The sequence below is a fragment of the Scyliorhinus torazame genome, chromosome 11, assembly GCF_047496885.1.
Source record: "Scyliorhinus torazame isolate Kashiwa2021f chromosome 11, sScyTor2.1, whole genome shotgun sequence".
Taxonomy (NCBI): Eukaryota; Metazoa; Chordata; class Chondrichthyes; order Carcharhiniformes; family Scyliorhinidae; genus Scyliorhinus; species Scyliorhinus torazame.
The window spans coordinates 246,239,961-246,256,096 of record NC_092717.1 but is presented as its reverse complement, the minus strand read 5'-3'; the positions used below and the strand labels follow the sequence as shown (position 1 = coordinate 246,256,096).

At 48.6% G+C, this 16,136-nt stretch overlaps 1 protein-coding gene across 3 annotated transcripts in view; it reads left to right on the top strand.

Annotated features, from left to right (window-relative positions):
- lama3 (laminin, alpha 3) overlaps positions 1-16,136 on the top strand; it is an 858,151-nt gene that overhangs the window by 810,142 nt on the left and 31,873 nt on the right. For all 3 annotated transcript variants that reach the window (XM_072468523.1, XM_072468524.1, XM_072468522.1), the window contains exons 69-73: positions 199-343; positions 438-613; positions 835-1,024; positions 4,113-4,265; positions 9,162-9,318. In XM_072468523.1, the coding sequence (XP_072324624.1) occupies positions 199-343; positions 438-613; positions 835-1,024; positions 4,113-4,265; positions 9,162-9,318 (821 nt within the window). The remainder of the gene's footprint in view (positions 1-198; positions 344-437; positions 614-834; positions 1,025-4,112; positions 4,266-9,161; positions 9,319-16,136) is intronic.

Below are 16,136 nucleotides of genomic sequence, written 5' to 3'. Positions count from 1 at the left end.
ATGTTTGTCTGTATTAGAAAGTATGTACATTACAGCTTTTTTACACAGGAACCTATCTTACTGGTTTACCCGGAGAATCCATTAAAAGATGGAAAATTAATAATGCTGATTTTCTAGAGTTCACTGATAACATTGCTGCGTTAAACGTATGATTTGGGACTGGAAAAGACATGGTTAATCATGACTCTCTCCCTTTAGGGTTAATAAGTATCCCACTGTTGAAAATTTGGCAATTTCTACTGAGAGTGCTGGAGTATTCCTGGACACCTGTCCCCAACAGAGAGCCCCAGAGATGCTCATGTTGAAAGAAGGCAGAAGATGGAATGGCCAAGAGACAGTTAAGGTGAATAAGCTGTGAGAACATCCTTGGTATTGACAGTAGCCTGAGTAAAATCAGTAAACAAATTTATGTTGATAAAATGTTTCCTTTGTCACAGAACGGAAAGAACCATAAATTTGTTCCTGATCATTCAATGAAGGAAAATGCAGGTCAAGACTCAAAAGGGTGTCAGTTGCCATGGCAACCAAAAGCAATCAATGGCGCCTATCAATTTGGAGATTCACCAGATAGCAGACAGGAGTATGACTTTTCTCCTGAATCGTTTAAAGAGAGGTAAAATGAGATACTCCTATTTTAGTTATAGATCTATTTATGTGAATGTTTAAATATCACATGTTACATGGTTCCCGAGCACCGTACGTGTTTAAAAGAAAGTAAATTGTGTGTAGTGTGGCTTGATACTTGTGTTGGGAAGCAGAGTCCCACCTGACTTTCACTGAACAACACTACAAAAGGCCCACATATATTTCAAACGCAACATTTCCATTTTTCAGGTCAAAATTCTCCATCGATGTCCGAACACTTGCACCAGAAGGGACCATCTTTTATGTGGCAGATAAGTCAGGGAAATCTTACATGGCCCTATATGTTTCAAGAGGCCTTATCTTCTTTTCCTTTGCTGTTGGTGGAAAACAACTGCGAATTAGGTGCAACACTAAGTACAATGACGGACAGTGGCACACAGTAAGTAAAGTGTTATGATCGCAGAAGATATGAATTGCCGAGAAAACCAAATCCCAGAGGGGATCTCGGCTTCCTGCCCATGGCACCTTTTTTCGTATTCTGACAATGAGAACATACTGATCCCAGCAGAAATGCAGTAATGCTTTCGGGGATTTAAAAAAAGTAATTAAATGCAAAAAGGTTTATTAATAGGAAGGAAAGGAAACTTAAGCACACACGATTATAGACACACAGTTGAATTTAGTCTTACATAGAAATTACATGGGAACATATATAGAAAATAAAAGCAGGAGGAGGCCATTCGGCCCTTCGTGCCTGCTCCACCATTCATTATGATCATGGCTGATCATCAAGTTCAATACCCTGAACCCGCCTTCCCCCCCCCCATATCCCTTGATTCCTTTTACCCCAAGAGCGATATCTAATTCCTTCTTAAAATTATGCAACGATTTGACCTCCAACTACTTTCTACGGCAGTGAATTCCCCAGATTCACCATTCCATGGGTGAAGAAATTTCTCCTCACCTCAGTTTACTCCTTATCCTCAATCTATGACCCCTAGTTCTGGACTCCCCTACCATCGGGAACATTCTTTCTGAATCTACCCTGTTTAATCCTGTTAGAATTTTATACGTTTCTATGAGATCCCCTTTACTCTTCTAAACTCCAATGAATACAATCCTAACCAACTTAGTCTCTCCTAATATGACAGTCCCGCCATCCCAGGATTCAGCCTGGTAAACCTTCACTGCACTTACCCCATAGCAAGAACGTACATCTTCAGATGAGGACAAATACATTTAATTCCCTCATCCAAATCATTAAAAGATATATTAATACAAAACATTCTCCCTGTTGCTCTCTTTGGTGTTGTCTCTTAATTTGGCTCTGTTTAATTACGTTTGCTCAAGAGTCGCCAGGTATCTTTCGACACCGCCACAAGGTTCAGAACCGAATACTGATCACAGACTCGATACACCAGTTAGTAAGTTCAAAAGCAATGCTCATTTATTTACACATAGTCCAATCTACTCATGCATAAACTCTACAATCTAAACTATCACTATTACTAAAGCCTATACTTAGCTTCGGGAGCCCGCTCAGTCAGAGGAACAATGGCCGTTGCTCGGTTCTGAGGCTGCTGGGTTGAGCTGTTTACAGGATAGCAACTAGGAGCGTCTATCTCGTAGCGTGCGTTGACTTGGAACTTACTTGGTCTGGCGTAGTTGCTAGGCTGGTCTCTCTTCGCTGAGAGCCAAGGCCAAAGAAGAAAGATTCTCTCTTGGGGAATACTTTTTACACCTGAAAGGGCTTCGCGCGCTTTTGGGCGGGCCTTGAACTTGGCCTCAATTAATTGGGCCTTTCTCAATCATTCTTATCGCTTCCTCGAATAGAGGGGTGGGTTCCCTGGTTGCTGGGCGTGTCCTAGGTGGCCGTTGGTTTGCTTTGTTTGAGTCTCCTCTGGCGCTGGGGTGTCTGCCTTAACATTGTTTATCTAAATGTTTCCCTTTTATCTCCAGAGATGGCTCATTAGTATGTAGATGGCTTAGCAGTTTCTGTCCTGTCTGAGAGCCAAGGCTCTAATCAACAGACAGACCTTCCACCTGCTTGTTTCTCAGTACTGTCCAATTTTCCCTGCATTCTTCGCAAGTGTCCATTTTGTAATCGGGACGTGGCCATCCCAGATGGCTATATTCCCACAAGACCCTACTTGGTCAGACCCACAAGTAAACACCTCCAAGGCAACACTCCCTCATAAGTGTTTAACTATAAAAATTCAGTAATATTACCCAAGGCTAAGCTGCTGTTGCTTTAATAAGGTATACCACACAACCTCTCAAACTGACTTCCACTCTGCGGCAGAAATCCAAGAAACTTTCAGAAACAAGACTGTTTTTCACAGCCCAAGACTTTTATCTTTGTAATCTTCTCCAGCCTTACAACCCTCTGAGATCCAGACACTCCTCCAGCTCTAGCCTCTTGCAAATCCACAGTTCCTTCTCACCACCAATGGTCACACTTTCAGCTGCTTTGCCCCCTAACATTGGAATCCCCTCCCTAAACTCTTTGTGTCGCCACCTCTCCGCATCTTTTAAAAACAAGCTTTTTGCACAATTTTGGTCACCTTATCTCCTTGTGTGGTTCGCTGTGGAAATTTGTCTGATAACGTTCCTATGGAGAGCCTTGAGTCTGCAAGACAGATAAGTGAAAGTTGCTGTTGATGCTTTGGCCACTGCAATGCAAAAGGCAAGCTGCAATGTTTACGCCAAGCTGCTAACACCAAAAGATCAGTAGAACTAGTACAGGTAGTGGGTGCCTGGAACTCGCTACCGGAGGAGGTGGTGGAAGCAGGGACGATAGTGACATTTAAGGGGCATCTTGACAAATACATGAATAGGATGGGAATAGAGGGATACGGACCCAGGAAGTGTAGAAGATTGTAGTTTAGTCGGGCAGCATGGTCGGCACGGGCTTGGAGGGCCGAAGGGCCTGTTCCTGTGCTGTACATTTCTTTGTTCTTTGTTCTTGTTTGTCATTTGTACATTGGGTTTCACAATAAACAATCGGACTTCTTCATAGAAATTTGAATGATCAAAACTGAGGGCTGAAGAAGGCCATTTGACCAATCCAACAATCCTCCCAACTGGAGAATCCTAAAGTAATTGCATATCCCTGCTTTTTATCGACACTTTATAATGTTTCTCTGGGTGTTTAATTCCACTTTTGTTGTTAGAAAATATTTTATTGAGGGATTTATAATTTTAACACTTTTCAACAACAACGTCCAACAGAGACAGAACTGTTTAATTCCACTTTCACATCATAACTGTGTTAGCTGCAACAGCTCTTTGTGGTAAAGCATCTTGTATACCCTGCATGAAAATGATCTAATCCATCCAGGTTTATAAAAGTTTCACAATCCTGAATCAAAAAAAATTTTTAAAACATGGAAAATTTGACTTGGATTCAAGAAAGTTCACACTGCAATCCAATTTTTAAAAAGCATTGAATAACTAAGTATTATTTGCTATGAATTCCTGGACTGCTATTTGTGCAATTTACCATTATTATTACCATTTTTTCTAAGGTGGTGTTTAGCAGAGAAAATAATAGAGGAAAGCTCATCATTGATGGACTCCGGATACAACAGAAGAGCATGGCCAGTAATCCACTCTTGAAAGTTGAATCTCCATTTTATCTGGGTGGTTTACCTCCAGGCAAAAGGCGATACAAAAAGAAGGTAAATTGGCAATTTGCGTTCTTGTTTACAGGTCCCACCATGGCCTTGTCCCCTCCCCATCTGTGCAACCTCGCCCAGTCATACAACCCACCAAGATCTGTGCAATTCTCCACTTCTGGTTTTCTGCACATCCCTGGGTTGTGATTGAACCACCATTGACAACTGTGCCTTTCTAGCAGAAATCTATCAATTTCAAATTTTGAATTAACAATTGATCTAGCATCAATTATTGTTTGCGGAAGAGAGTTCCAAACTTCTAAAACCTTTTGGCCGGGATTTTCTGGCCATGCCATGACATTCGGCGAGGGCGGAAGATGCTGGTGGCAGACGGGATCTAATTTCACTCCTGATGGATCGGGGGCTAGATTCTCCGCACCCCCGCGCCGAAATCATGGGCGAAATTCTCCACCAACGGCGCGATGTCCGCCGACTGGCGCCAAACACGGCGCCAATCAGACGGGCATCGCGCCGGCCCAAAGGTGCGGAATGCTCCGCATCTTTGGCGGCCTAGCCCCAACATTGAGGGGCTAGGCCGACGCCGGAGGGATTTCCGCCCCGCCAGCTGGCGGAAATGGCGTTTGTTGCCCCGCCAGCTGGCGCGGAAATGCGGCGCATGCGCGGAAGCGTCAGCGGCCGCTGACAGTTTCCCTGCGCGGGAGCGTCAGCGGCCGCTGTCAGTTTCCCGCGCATGCGCAGTGGGGAGAGTCTCTTCCGCCTCCGCCATGGTGGAGGCCGTAGCGGAGGCGGAAGGGAAAGAGTGCCCCCATGGCACAGGCCCGCCCGCGGATCGGTGGGCCCCGATCGCGGGCCAGGCCACCGTGGGGGCACCCCCCGGGGTCAGATCGCCCCCCCCCCCCCCCCCCCGGAGCCCGCCCACGCCGCCTGGTCCCGCCGGTAAATACCAGCTTTGATTTACGCCGGCGGGACCAGGCAATTTCTGGGCGGGACTTCGGCCCATCCGGGCCGGAGAATCCAGCGGGGGGTCCCGGCAACCGGCGCGGCCGGATTCCCCCCCCCCGCCCAATCTCCGGTACCGGAGACTTCGGCGGGGGCGGGACTCACGGCGGCCTACGGCCATTCTCCGACCCGGCGGGGGGTCGGAGAATGACGCCCCATGTTTGGCGCAGGGGCGGAGAATCCACTTTTATGCCTGAATCGGGCCCGGTCCCCGGAGAATCGCTGCCGCGCGATTTACGCAGCACGGCTGGGAGATGCATTGGCAGAGGCCGTCCCAACAACGCTCCGGTCCCGACCGGCCGAAGTCCCGACAGCGACCATGCCAGGCCGGTCGGGACTCATGCGCGGCGGCTGCGGACTCACGGCTGCCCTGGTGGGGAGCGGGAGGATCAAGAACCGGGGTGGGGGGGGGGGGGGGGATCGGGTGGGTTAGATTGAGCGGCGCGGGGCAGATCGTTGGCACCTCCTTTGTTGGTCCAGGTCCGCCGGCTGAGTCTGCCATCGCGTTCGGCTCGGCCGCTGCATGCCGCCGTCGTGCGCCTGCACGGCTCGCAATCAGAAGTTCGGGGGCCCGTATCCGCAGCTGAAGCTGCGAGAAGCACTCCGGGGCCCTGCCAGCCCCCTACAGGTGGGAGAATAGTTGTAAATTTTCGTAAGGAAAGTCTGGAGTGAAACGCCAGCGTTTTTACGCCGTGGTGGGAACATAGCCCCATTTTTGGAGAAACCAGTCCCGGGTTCTAATCTTTAAACTGTGCCACCTAATCCTACACTTCCCAACCAGCAGAGGGAGTTTTTCTACCTATCCCATCTGTTCTCCTCAGTACCTAGAAAACTTTGATCAAATTACCTCTTAACTGTCGCTCTTTGTAATTTAACTCTTGGGCCCAGTTATAATTCTGATACATTTACTGTCTAAGGTCAATATATGCTTCCTACGATAGTACATGGAACTGTTCACAGGTGTGGGCTTCCCAGGGCTTTGTATAACTAAAATATTTCTACCCCCTTGTTTTCTAGTACTCTGGACAGAAAGGCCAGCATTCATTTGCTGTACCTGTTTGTGACATTTTCGTCACAAGCTTTTGGTCACTTGTTCTACTACCTCCTCATGTGGTCCAGTGCCAGATTTTGTCCAATTATGCTCCAGTGAAGTGCCTTATATTAAACAAACTATATAAATGCAAATTGTGGTTTGGTAGATTTTACCTCAAGTTTCACGTGTGATTCTTGAGTCATTTGCGAAGGAGGACTAGTTAAATTTACTGGTACATTCCTTGTGATTATCTAAAGTGTTTCATCTACCCATCACAATGGGGAAACCCATAGCAATCGGGTATCCCCACTAGATATAAATAAGGTCTTAAGAGCCAGTTTCTGCTTGCTGTATACTTGTACAACTAGGGCTGTGAAGAGAGCTTGAAACTAAATAGCGTGGTTGAGGGGCACGGGAGTCTTCAAGTGAGGGGAGATTTGGAATGCTAAAGAGAAAGGACAAGGCAAAAATGCAGGATAGCGATAAGGATAATACTAACCAGAGTGTGAGAGGAAGGGTCTGAGATTGCAAACTTAAGTGTGCACCAGCAAATATTGTTCAGACGAGGGAAAAATTACTTTAAACTGACAAAGAAAGAGTATTTGGGTGAAGGGAGATTGGAAATTCAAAGATAAAAGTTGACAAATAAGAAAATATGAGCCTGTTTGAAAAAAAAGGCAAGCTGAGTGGTACAGGGAGGGACAGAATGTTTAATGGTAACAGTGTTTCAGAGTAAGGTAAGGACAGTGAATAATAGTTAAAGCAGCAAAGTCACTTCATCTGAATGCACAGAGCATCCACGATAGGATGGATGAACTGGTGGCACAAATAGGGATAAATGCTTTTGATCTAATTGTCATGAGAGGGACAAGGTGACCAGGGTTGGGAATTAAAAATTCCAAGCTACACAACATTCTGAAAAGACAGGCAGAAAGGTAAAGGAGGAGGGGTACCCCTGATAATAAAGAGAGACACAAGGACAAGTAGGAAAGGATATTCACTCAGAAAGTAGAACTAGTATGGGTGGAGATAAGGAAGAGCAAGGGTCAGAAAACATCAGTGGGAATAGTTTATAATTGTAATTATGCTGTTACACTGGTCATTAAACAAAAAAATATTGGAACTTATAAGAAAGGCAATGTAGCAGTTGTGGGAGACGTTAATCTACATATGGACTGGACCAATCAAAGTGGAAAAGGTGGTGCAAAAGATGTGTTTGTCGAATGCTTTTGTGACAGTTTATAGGAGCAACACTTTGTAGAACAAGCTAGGGAGAAAGCTATTTTAGACCAAATATTGAGCAATGAAGCAGCGTTTATAAGTAATGTCCCAGTAAAATATTCAGTGGGATCTGGGGCGTAATTCTCCGACCCCCCGCCGGGTCGGAGACTCGCCGGGGGCTGGCGTGAATCACGCCCCCACCGGTTGCCGAAGTCTCTGGCACCGGAGATTCGGCAGTGCCGGGAATCGCGCTGGTTGGCGGGCCCCCCTGCTCCATTCTCCGGCGTCCCGCCGATAAATTGCCTGTCCCGCCGGCGTGGATTAAACCACCTTTTGAACGGCGGGACAAGGCGGCGTGGGTGGGCTCCGGGGTCCTGGGGGGGGGGGGGGCGATCTGGCCCCGGGGGTGCCCCCACGGTGGCCTGGCCCGCGATCGGGGCCCACCGATCCGCGGGCGGGCCTGTGCCGTGGGGGCACTCTTTCCCTTCCGCCACCGCCACGGTCTCCACCATGGCGGAGGCGGAAGAGACTCCCTCCACTGCACATGCGTGGGAAACTGTCAGCGGCCGCTGATGCTCCCGCGCATGCGCCGCCCGGGGATGTAATTTCCGCGCCAGCTGGCGGGGCAACAAAGGCCGTTTCCGCCAGCTGGCGGGGCGGAAATTCCTCCAGCGCCGGCCTAGCCCCTCAATGTTGGGGCTCGGCCCCCAAAGATGCGGAGCATTCCGCACCTTTGGGGCGGCGCGATGCCCGTCTGATTGGCGCCGTTTTGGGCGCCAGTCGGCGGACATCGCGCCGTTTCGGGAGAATATCGCCCCTGATCTCGAATCTGCTGCCTAAAACAGTGATGGAAGTTAATTCAGCAGCAACTTGCAAAAGGAATTGGATAAATACTTGAAGGGGAGAAGCTTATTGAATATATACAAGGATAAGTCACACAAATTTTCAAACATGGGGAAGTCCAGGGATGTGGGGTACAGGCACGAAAGTGGAGTTGGGGAGCAGGTTCGAGGAGCTGTTGGCCTATTCTTGCTGCTGTTTCTTTTGTTTCTATGTTCTTGTTAAAAGGCAATGGATTTGGATCGGAGTTTTGTTTATTGTCACGTGTACTGAGGTACAGTGTAAAATATTTTCTCTGCGAGCAGCTCAACAGATCATTAAGTACATGAAAAGAAAAGAAAAGAAAATACATAATAGGGCAACACAAGGTACACAATGTAAATACATAGACACCGGCATCGGGTGAAGCTTACAGGGGTATAGTGTTAATCAGGTCAGCCCATAAGAGGGTCGTTTAGGAGTCTGGTAACAGCGGGGAAGAAGCTGTTTTTGAGTCTGTTAGTGCGTGTTCTCAGACTTCTGTATCTCCTGCCCGATGGAAGAAGTTGGAAGAGTGAGTCAGCCGGGTGGAAGCATGATAGGCTGGTCACCTCTGTGCTGTATAATTCAGGTCAAAAACTCATTATCAGAATGTTCAGTTCTCAATTATGTCAGGTATACTGGGCCCATTGAATGAAGCCTGAGTTAAACTGACTAGCTTCTGGTCCGAAGGAAAATAAGTATAAACTGCTGCAAATATCGAGGGCCTTGTCACTTAAATAGAAACGGTTCAGTTGACAAGTTAGCAAAAACGACTGTCGTGGTTATAATATTATTCCACTGATTTCCTTTTACTTGCCAAGCAGCTGCCACAACAGAGTTTCCAGGGATGTCTAAGAAACTTTAAGCTGGATGGTACTCTGCTGTATTCCCCTTTACGCACACTGGGAGTCACACCATGCTTCGATAGCAACTATGAGCAAGGAGCTTATTTCTCAGCCAAAGGAGGATATGTTGTTTTAGGTAAGTCAAATCTTTAAATTATTGAGGGAGAGCTGCACTGTCAGAGGGTCAGTACTGAGGGAGTGCCGCACTGTCAGAGAGTCAGTACTGAGGGAGTGCCGCACTGTCAGAGAGTCAGTACTGAGGGAGTGCTGCACTGTCAGAGGGTCAGTACTGAGGGTGTGCTGTACTGTCAGAGGGTCAGTACTGAGGTAGTGCTGTACTGTCAGAGGGTCAGTACTGAGGTAGCCCTGCACTGTCAGAGGGTCAGTACTGAGCGAGTGCCGCACTGTCAGAGGATCAGTACTGAAGGAGTGCCGCACTGTCAGAGGGTCAGTACTGAGGGAGTGCCGCACTGTCAGAGAGTCAGGACTGAGGGGGTGCTGTACTGTCAGAGGGTCAGTACTGAGGTAGCCCTGCACTGTCAGAGGGTCAGTACTGAGGGAGTGCCGCACTGTCAGAGGGTCAGTACTGAGGGAGTGCCGCACTGTCAGAGGGTCAGTACTGAGGGAGTGCTGCACTGTCAGAGGGTCAGTACTGAGGGAGCGCCACACTGTCAGAGGGTCAGTACTGAGGGAGTGCTGCACTGCCAGAGGGTCAGTACTGAGGGAGTGCCGCACTGTCAGAGGGTCAGTACTGAGGGAGTGCCGCACTGTCAGAGGGTCAGTACTGAGGGAGTGCTGCACTATCAGAGGGTCAGTACTGAGGGAGTGCCGCACTGTCAGAGAGTCAGTACTGAGGGGGTGCTGCATTGTCAGAGGGTCAGTACTGAGAGAGTGCTGCACTGTCAGAGGGTCAGTACTGAGGGAGTGCTGCACTGTCAGAGGGTCAGTACTGAGGGAGTGCTGCACTGCCAGAGGGTCAGTACTGAGGGAGTGCTGCACTGTCAGAGGGTCAGTACTGAGGGAGTGCCGCACTGTCAGAGGGTCAGTACTGAGGGAGTGCTGCACTGCCAGAGGGTCAGTACTGAGGGAGTGCCGCACTGTCAGAGGGTCAGTACTGAGGGAGTGCCGCACTGTCAGAGGGTCAGTACTGAGGGAGTGCTGCACTATCAGAGGGTCAGTACTGAGGGAGTGCCGCACTGTCAGAGGGTCAGTACTGAGGTAGCCCTGCACTGTCAGAGGGTCAGTACTGAGCGAGTGCCGCACTGTCAGAGGATCAGTACTGAAGGAGTGCCGCACTGTCAGAGGGTCAGTACTGAGGGAGTGCCGCACTGTCAGAGAGTCAGTACTGAGGGGGTGCTGTACTGTCAGAGGGTCAGTACTGAGGTAGCCCTGCACTGTCAGAGGGTCAGTACTGAGGGAGTGCCGCACTGTCAGAGGGTCAGTACTGAGGGAGTGCCGCACTGTCAGAGGGTCAGTACTGAGGGAGTGCTGCACTGTCAGAGGGTCAGTACTGAGGGAGCGCCACACTGTCAGAGGGTCAGTACTGAGGGAGTGCTGCACTGCCAGAGGGTCAGTACTGAGGGAGTGCCGCACTGTCAGAGGGTCAGTACTGAGGGAGTGCCGCACTGTCAGAGGGTCAGTACTGAGGGAGTGCTGCACTATCAGAGGGTCAGTACTGAGTGAGTGCCGCACTGTCAGAGAGTCAGTACTGAGGGGGTGCTGCATTGTCAGAGGGTCAGTACTGAGAGAGTGCTGCACTGTCAGAGGGTCAGTACTGAGGGAGTGCTGCACTGTCAGAGTTTCAGTACTGAGGGAGTGCTGCACTGCCAGAGGGTCAGTACTGAGGGAGTGCTGCACTGTCAGAGGGTCAGTACTGAGGGAGTGCCGCACTGTCAGAGGGTCAGTACTGAGGGAGTGCTGCACTGCCAGAGGGTCAGTACTGAGGGAGTGCCGCACTGTCAGAGGGTCAGTACTGAGGGAGTGCCGCACTGTCAGAGGGTCAGTACTGAGGGAGTGCTGCACTATCAGAGGGTCAGTACTGAGGGAGTGCCGCACTGTCAGAGAGTCAGTACTGAGGGGGTGCTGCATTGTCAGAGGGTCAGTACTGAGAGAATGCTGCACTGTCAGAGGGTTAGTACTGAGGGAGTGCGATACTGTCAGCGGGTCAGTACTGAGGGAGTGCTGCACTGTCAGAGGGTCAGTACAGAGGGAGTGCTGCATTGTCAGAGGGTCAGTACTGAGCAAGCATTACCCTTTCGGAGTGTCAGTAAGGAGTACTGCACTGTTGGGAGATCAGGAAGAGGGGATGGTGGCACAGTGGGATTGTCGCTGCACGAGTAATCCACAGACTCTGGGGACCCGGATCAGAATCCCACCCTGGTAGATGGTGAAATTTAAATTCAATAAAAAATCTGGAATTAAGGGTGGGATTTATCGCTTGTTTTCCGGTGGAGGTCCGGCAGCGGGATCTAGTGGTTGCATCGTTGTTAATGGGAAATCTGTGCACCGGCATAAACAGCTGGTAAATCAGGCCCTATAAGTCTAATGATGACCATAAACTATTGTCAATCATCATAAAATCCCATCTGGTTCACTAATGTCCTTTAGGGAAGGATATCTGCCGTCTACATGTGACTCCAGACCCACAGCATGTGACTGACTCTGAAATCATAGAATCATAGAAGTTTACAGCATGGAAACAGGCCCTTCGGCCCAACCAGTCCATGCCGCCCAGTTTTTACCATTAAGCTAGTCCCAGTTGCCCGCACTTGGCCCATAACCCTCTATACCCATCTTACCCATGTAACTATCTAATGCTTTTTAAAAGACACATTTGTACCCGCCTCTACTACTACCTCTGGCAGCACATTCCAGACACTCACTACCCTCTGAGTGAAGAAATTGCCCCTCTGGGCCCTTCTGAATCTCTCCCCTCTCACCTTAAACCTATGCCCTCTAGTTTTAGACTCCCCTACCTTTGGGAAAAGATGTTGACTATCTACCTTATCTATGCCCCTCATTATTTTATAGACCTCTATAAGATCACCCCTAAGCCTCCTACGCTCCAGGGAAAAAAGTCCCAGTCTATCCAGCCTCTCCTTATAACTCAAACCATCAAGTCCCGGCAACATCCTAGTAAATCTTTTCTGCACTCTTTCTAGTTTAATAATATCCTTCCTATAATAGGGTGACCAGAACTGCACACAGTATTCCAAGTGTGGCCGTACCAATGTCTTGTACAACTTCAACAAGACGTCCCAACTCCTGTATTCAATGTACTGACCAATGAAACCAAGCATGCCGAATGCCTTCCTCACCACCCTGTCCACCTGCGACTCCACCTTCAAGGAGCTATGAACCTGTACTCCTAGATCTCTTTGTTCTATAACTCTCCCCAATGCCATACCATTAACTGAGTAGGTCCTGGCCTGATTCGATCTGCCAAAATGCATCACCTCACATTTATCTAAATTAAACTCCATCTGCCATTCGTCGGCCCACTGGCCTAATTGATCAAGATCCCGTTGCAATCCTAGATAACCTTCTTCACTATCCACTGTGCCACCAATCTTGGTGTCATCTGCAAACTTACTAACCATGCCTCCTAAATTCTCATCCAAATCATTAATATAAATCACAAATAACAGTGGACCCAGCACCGATCCCTGAGGCACACCACTGGTCACAGGCCTCCAGTTTGAAAAACAACCCTCTACAACCACCCTCTGTCGTCTGTCGTCCAGCCAATTTTGAATCCAATTGGCAACCTCACCCTGGATCCCGTGAGCTTTAACCTTCTGCAACAACCTACCATGCGGTACCTTGTCAAAGGCTTTGCTAAAGTCCATGTAGACAACGTCTACTGCACTGCCCTCATCTACCTTCTTGGTCACCCCCTCAAAAAACTCAATCAAATTTGTGAGACATGATTTTCCACGCACAAAGCCATGCTGACTGCCCCGAATCAGTCCTTGCCTCTCTAAATGCTTGTAGATCCTGTCTCTCAGAATACCTTCTAGCAACTTACCTACTACAGACGTTAGGCTCACCGGTCTGTAGTTCCCAGGCTTTTCCCTGCTGCCCTTCTTAAACAAGGGCACAACATTCGCCACTCTCCAATCTTCAGGCACCTCACCTGTGGCTGCCGATGATTCAAATATCTCTGTTAGGGGACCCGCAATTTCCTCCCTAGCCTCCCACAACATCCTGGGATACATTTCATCAGGTCCCGGGGATTTATCTACCTTGATACGCTTTAAGACTTCCAGCACCTCCTCCTCTGTAATATGCACACTTCTCAAGACATCACTATTTATTACCCTTAGTTTCCTAACATCCATGCCTTTCTCCACCGTGAATACCGATGAGAAATATTCATTCAGGATCTCACCCAACTCTTGTGGCTCTGCACATAGATGTCCTTGTTGATCCTTAAGAGGCCCTACTCTGTCCCTAGTTACTCTTTTTCCCTTTATGTATCTGTAGAAGCTCTTTGGATTCTCCTTTGCATTATTTGCCAAAGCAATTTCATGTCCCCTTTTTGCCCTCCTGATTTCGCTCTTAACTCTATTTCGACAATCTCTATACTCTTCAAGGGATCCACTTGATCCCAGTTGTTTATGTACGTCATATGCCTCCTTCTTCTTTTTGACCAGAGTCTCAATATCTCGAGTCATCCAGGGTTCCCTACTTCTACCAGCCTTGCCCTTCACTCTAAAGGGAATGTGCTTACCCTGACCCCTGGTTAACACATTTTTAAAAGCCTCCCATTTACCAGCCGTCCCTTTGCCTGCCAACAGTCTCCCCCAATCTACCTCTGAAAGTTCCTGTCTGATACCATCAAAATTGGCCTTGCCCCAATTAAGAATTTTAACTCTTGGGCCAGACCTATCATTCTCCATAGCTATCTTAAAACTAATGGAGTTATGGTCACTTGTCCCAAAGTGATCCCTCACTAACACTTCTGTCACTTGCCCTTCCTTATTTCCCAAGACGAGGTCAAGTTGTGCCCCCTCTCTAGTCGGTCCATCCACATACTGAATGAGAAATTCCTCCTGAATACACTCAACAAATTTCCCTCCAGCCAAGCCCCTAATGCTATGGCTGTCCCAGTCAATGTTAGGAAAGTTAAAGTCCCCTACTATTACCACCCTATTATTCTTGCAGCTATCTGTAATCTCCTTACATATATGCTCCTCAATTTCCCGCTGACTATTTGGGGGCCTGTAGTACAGTTCTATCAAGGTGATCTCTCCCTTCTTATTTTTCGGTTCCACCCATATAGACTCAGTGGGCAAACTCTCGGATATATCCCCTCTAAGTACTGCCGTGATGTTCTCCCTAATCAAAAACGCCACTCCCCCTCCTCTCTAACCTCCTGTTCTATCCTTTCTATAGCATCTGTACCCCGGAACATTGAGCTGTCAGTCCTGCCCCTCCCTTAGCCATGTTTCAGTCATAGTATAATATCCCAGTCCTATGTGCCCATCCATGCCCTGAGTTCATCCGCTTTGCCCGTCAGGCCCCTTGCATTGAAATAAATGCAGTTTAATGTAGACTTTCCTTGCTCTCTGCCCTGCTTTCTCTGGTCATGCTTTACACACTCTCCCTTCCTGCCTTTTGTTTCCGTCCCCACTGACTTCCTACATCGGTTCCCATCCCCCTGCCACATTAGTTTAAACCCTCCCCAACTGCACTAGCAAACACACCCCCGAGAACATTGGTTCCGGTCCCACCCAGATGCAGACCGTCCGATTTGTACAGGTCCCACCTCCCCCAGAACCGGTCCCAATGTCCCAGGAATTTGAAACCCTCCCTCTTGCACCACCTCTCAAGCCACGTATTCATCCTAGCTATCCTGTCATTCCTACTCTGACTATCACATGGCACTGGTAGCAATCCTGAGATTACTACCTTTGAGGTCCTACTTTTTAGTTTAACTCCTAACTCCCTAAAGTCAGCTTGTAGGACCTCATCCCGTTTTTTACCTATATCGTTGGTGCCTATATGCACCACGACAGCTGGCTGTTCACCCTCCCCCTCCAGAATGCCCTGCAGTCGCTCCGAGACATCCTTGACCCTTGCACCAGGGAGGCAACATACCAACCTGGATTCTCGTTTGCGTCCGCAGAAACACCTGTCTATTCCCCTTACAATTGAATCCCCTATCACTATAGCTCTGCCATTCATTTTCCCGCCCTTCTGTGCAGCAGAGCCAGCCACGGTGCCATGAACCTGGCTGCTGCCACCTTCCCCTGGTGAGCCATCTCCCCCAACAGTTTCCAAAACGGTAAATCTGTTTTGGAGGGAGATGACCGCAGGGGATCCCTGCACTGCCTTCCTACTCTTCCTCTGTCTGTTGGTCACCCATTCCCTATCTGCCTCAGTAATTTTAATCTGCGATGTGACCAACTCACTGAATGTGCTATCCACAACTTCCTCAGCATCGCGGATGCTCCAAAGTGAATCCATCCGCAGCTCCAGAGCCGTCAAGCGGTCTAACAGGAGCTGCAGTTGGACACACTTCTTGCAGATGAAGGAGTCAGGGACACCAGAAGGGTCCCTGACTTGCCACATCTCACAAGAGGAGCATGACACGGGTCTGAGCTCTCCTGCCATGACTTAAACCTGAAGTTAAATTTGAACTACACAGCTAAGAGAAAGTCAAAGAGAGAAAAATCACTTACCAGTCACAAACCAATCACTTACCTGCTGGCTGTGATGTAATTGCTCCCGAGACTCCCTCACAGGTCTGCTTCTCTGCACCACCTCAAGATGAGCACCAAATTCCCTGAACTAGTTAATTAATCTACTTAATTAATTGGATTTTTTGGGGGGGGAAACTCAACCCCAAACACCAAACTCCAAAAAAACACAGCCCTCGCTCACCTCTTACCCGAACTCAGCCTTACCCAAACTCAGATACACTCTGTTTGCTTCCAGCATTCCGTTTCT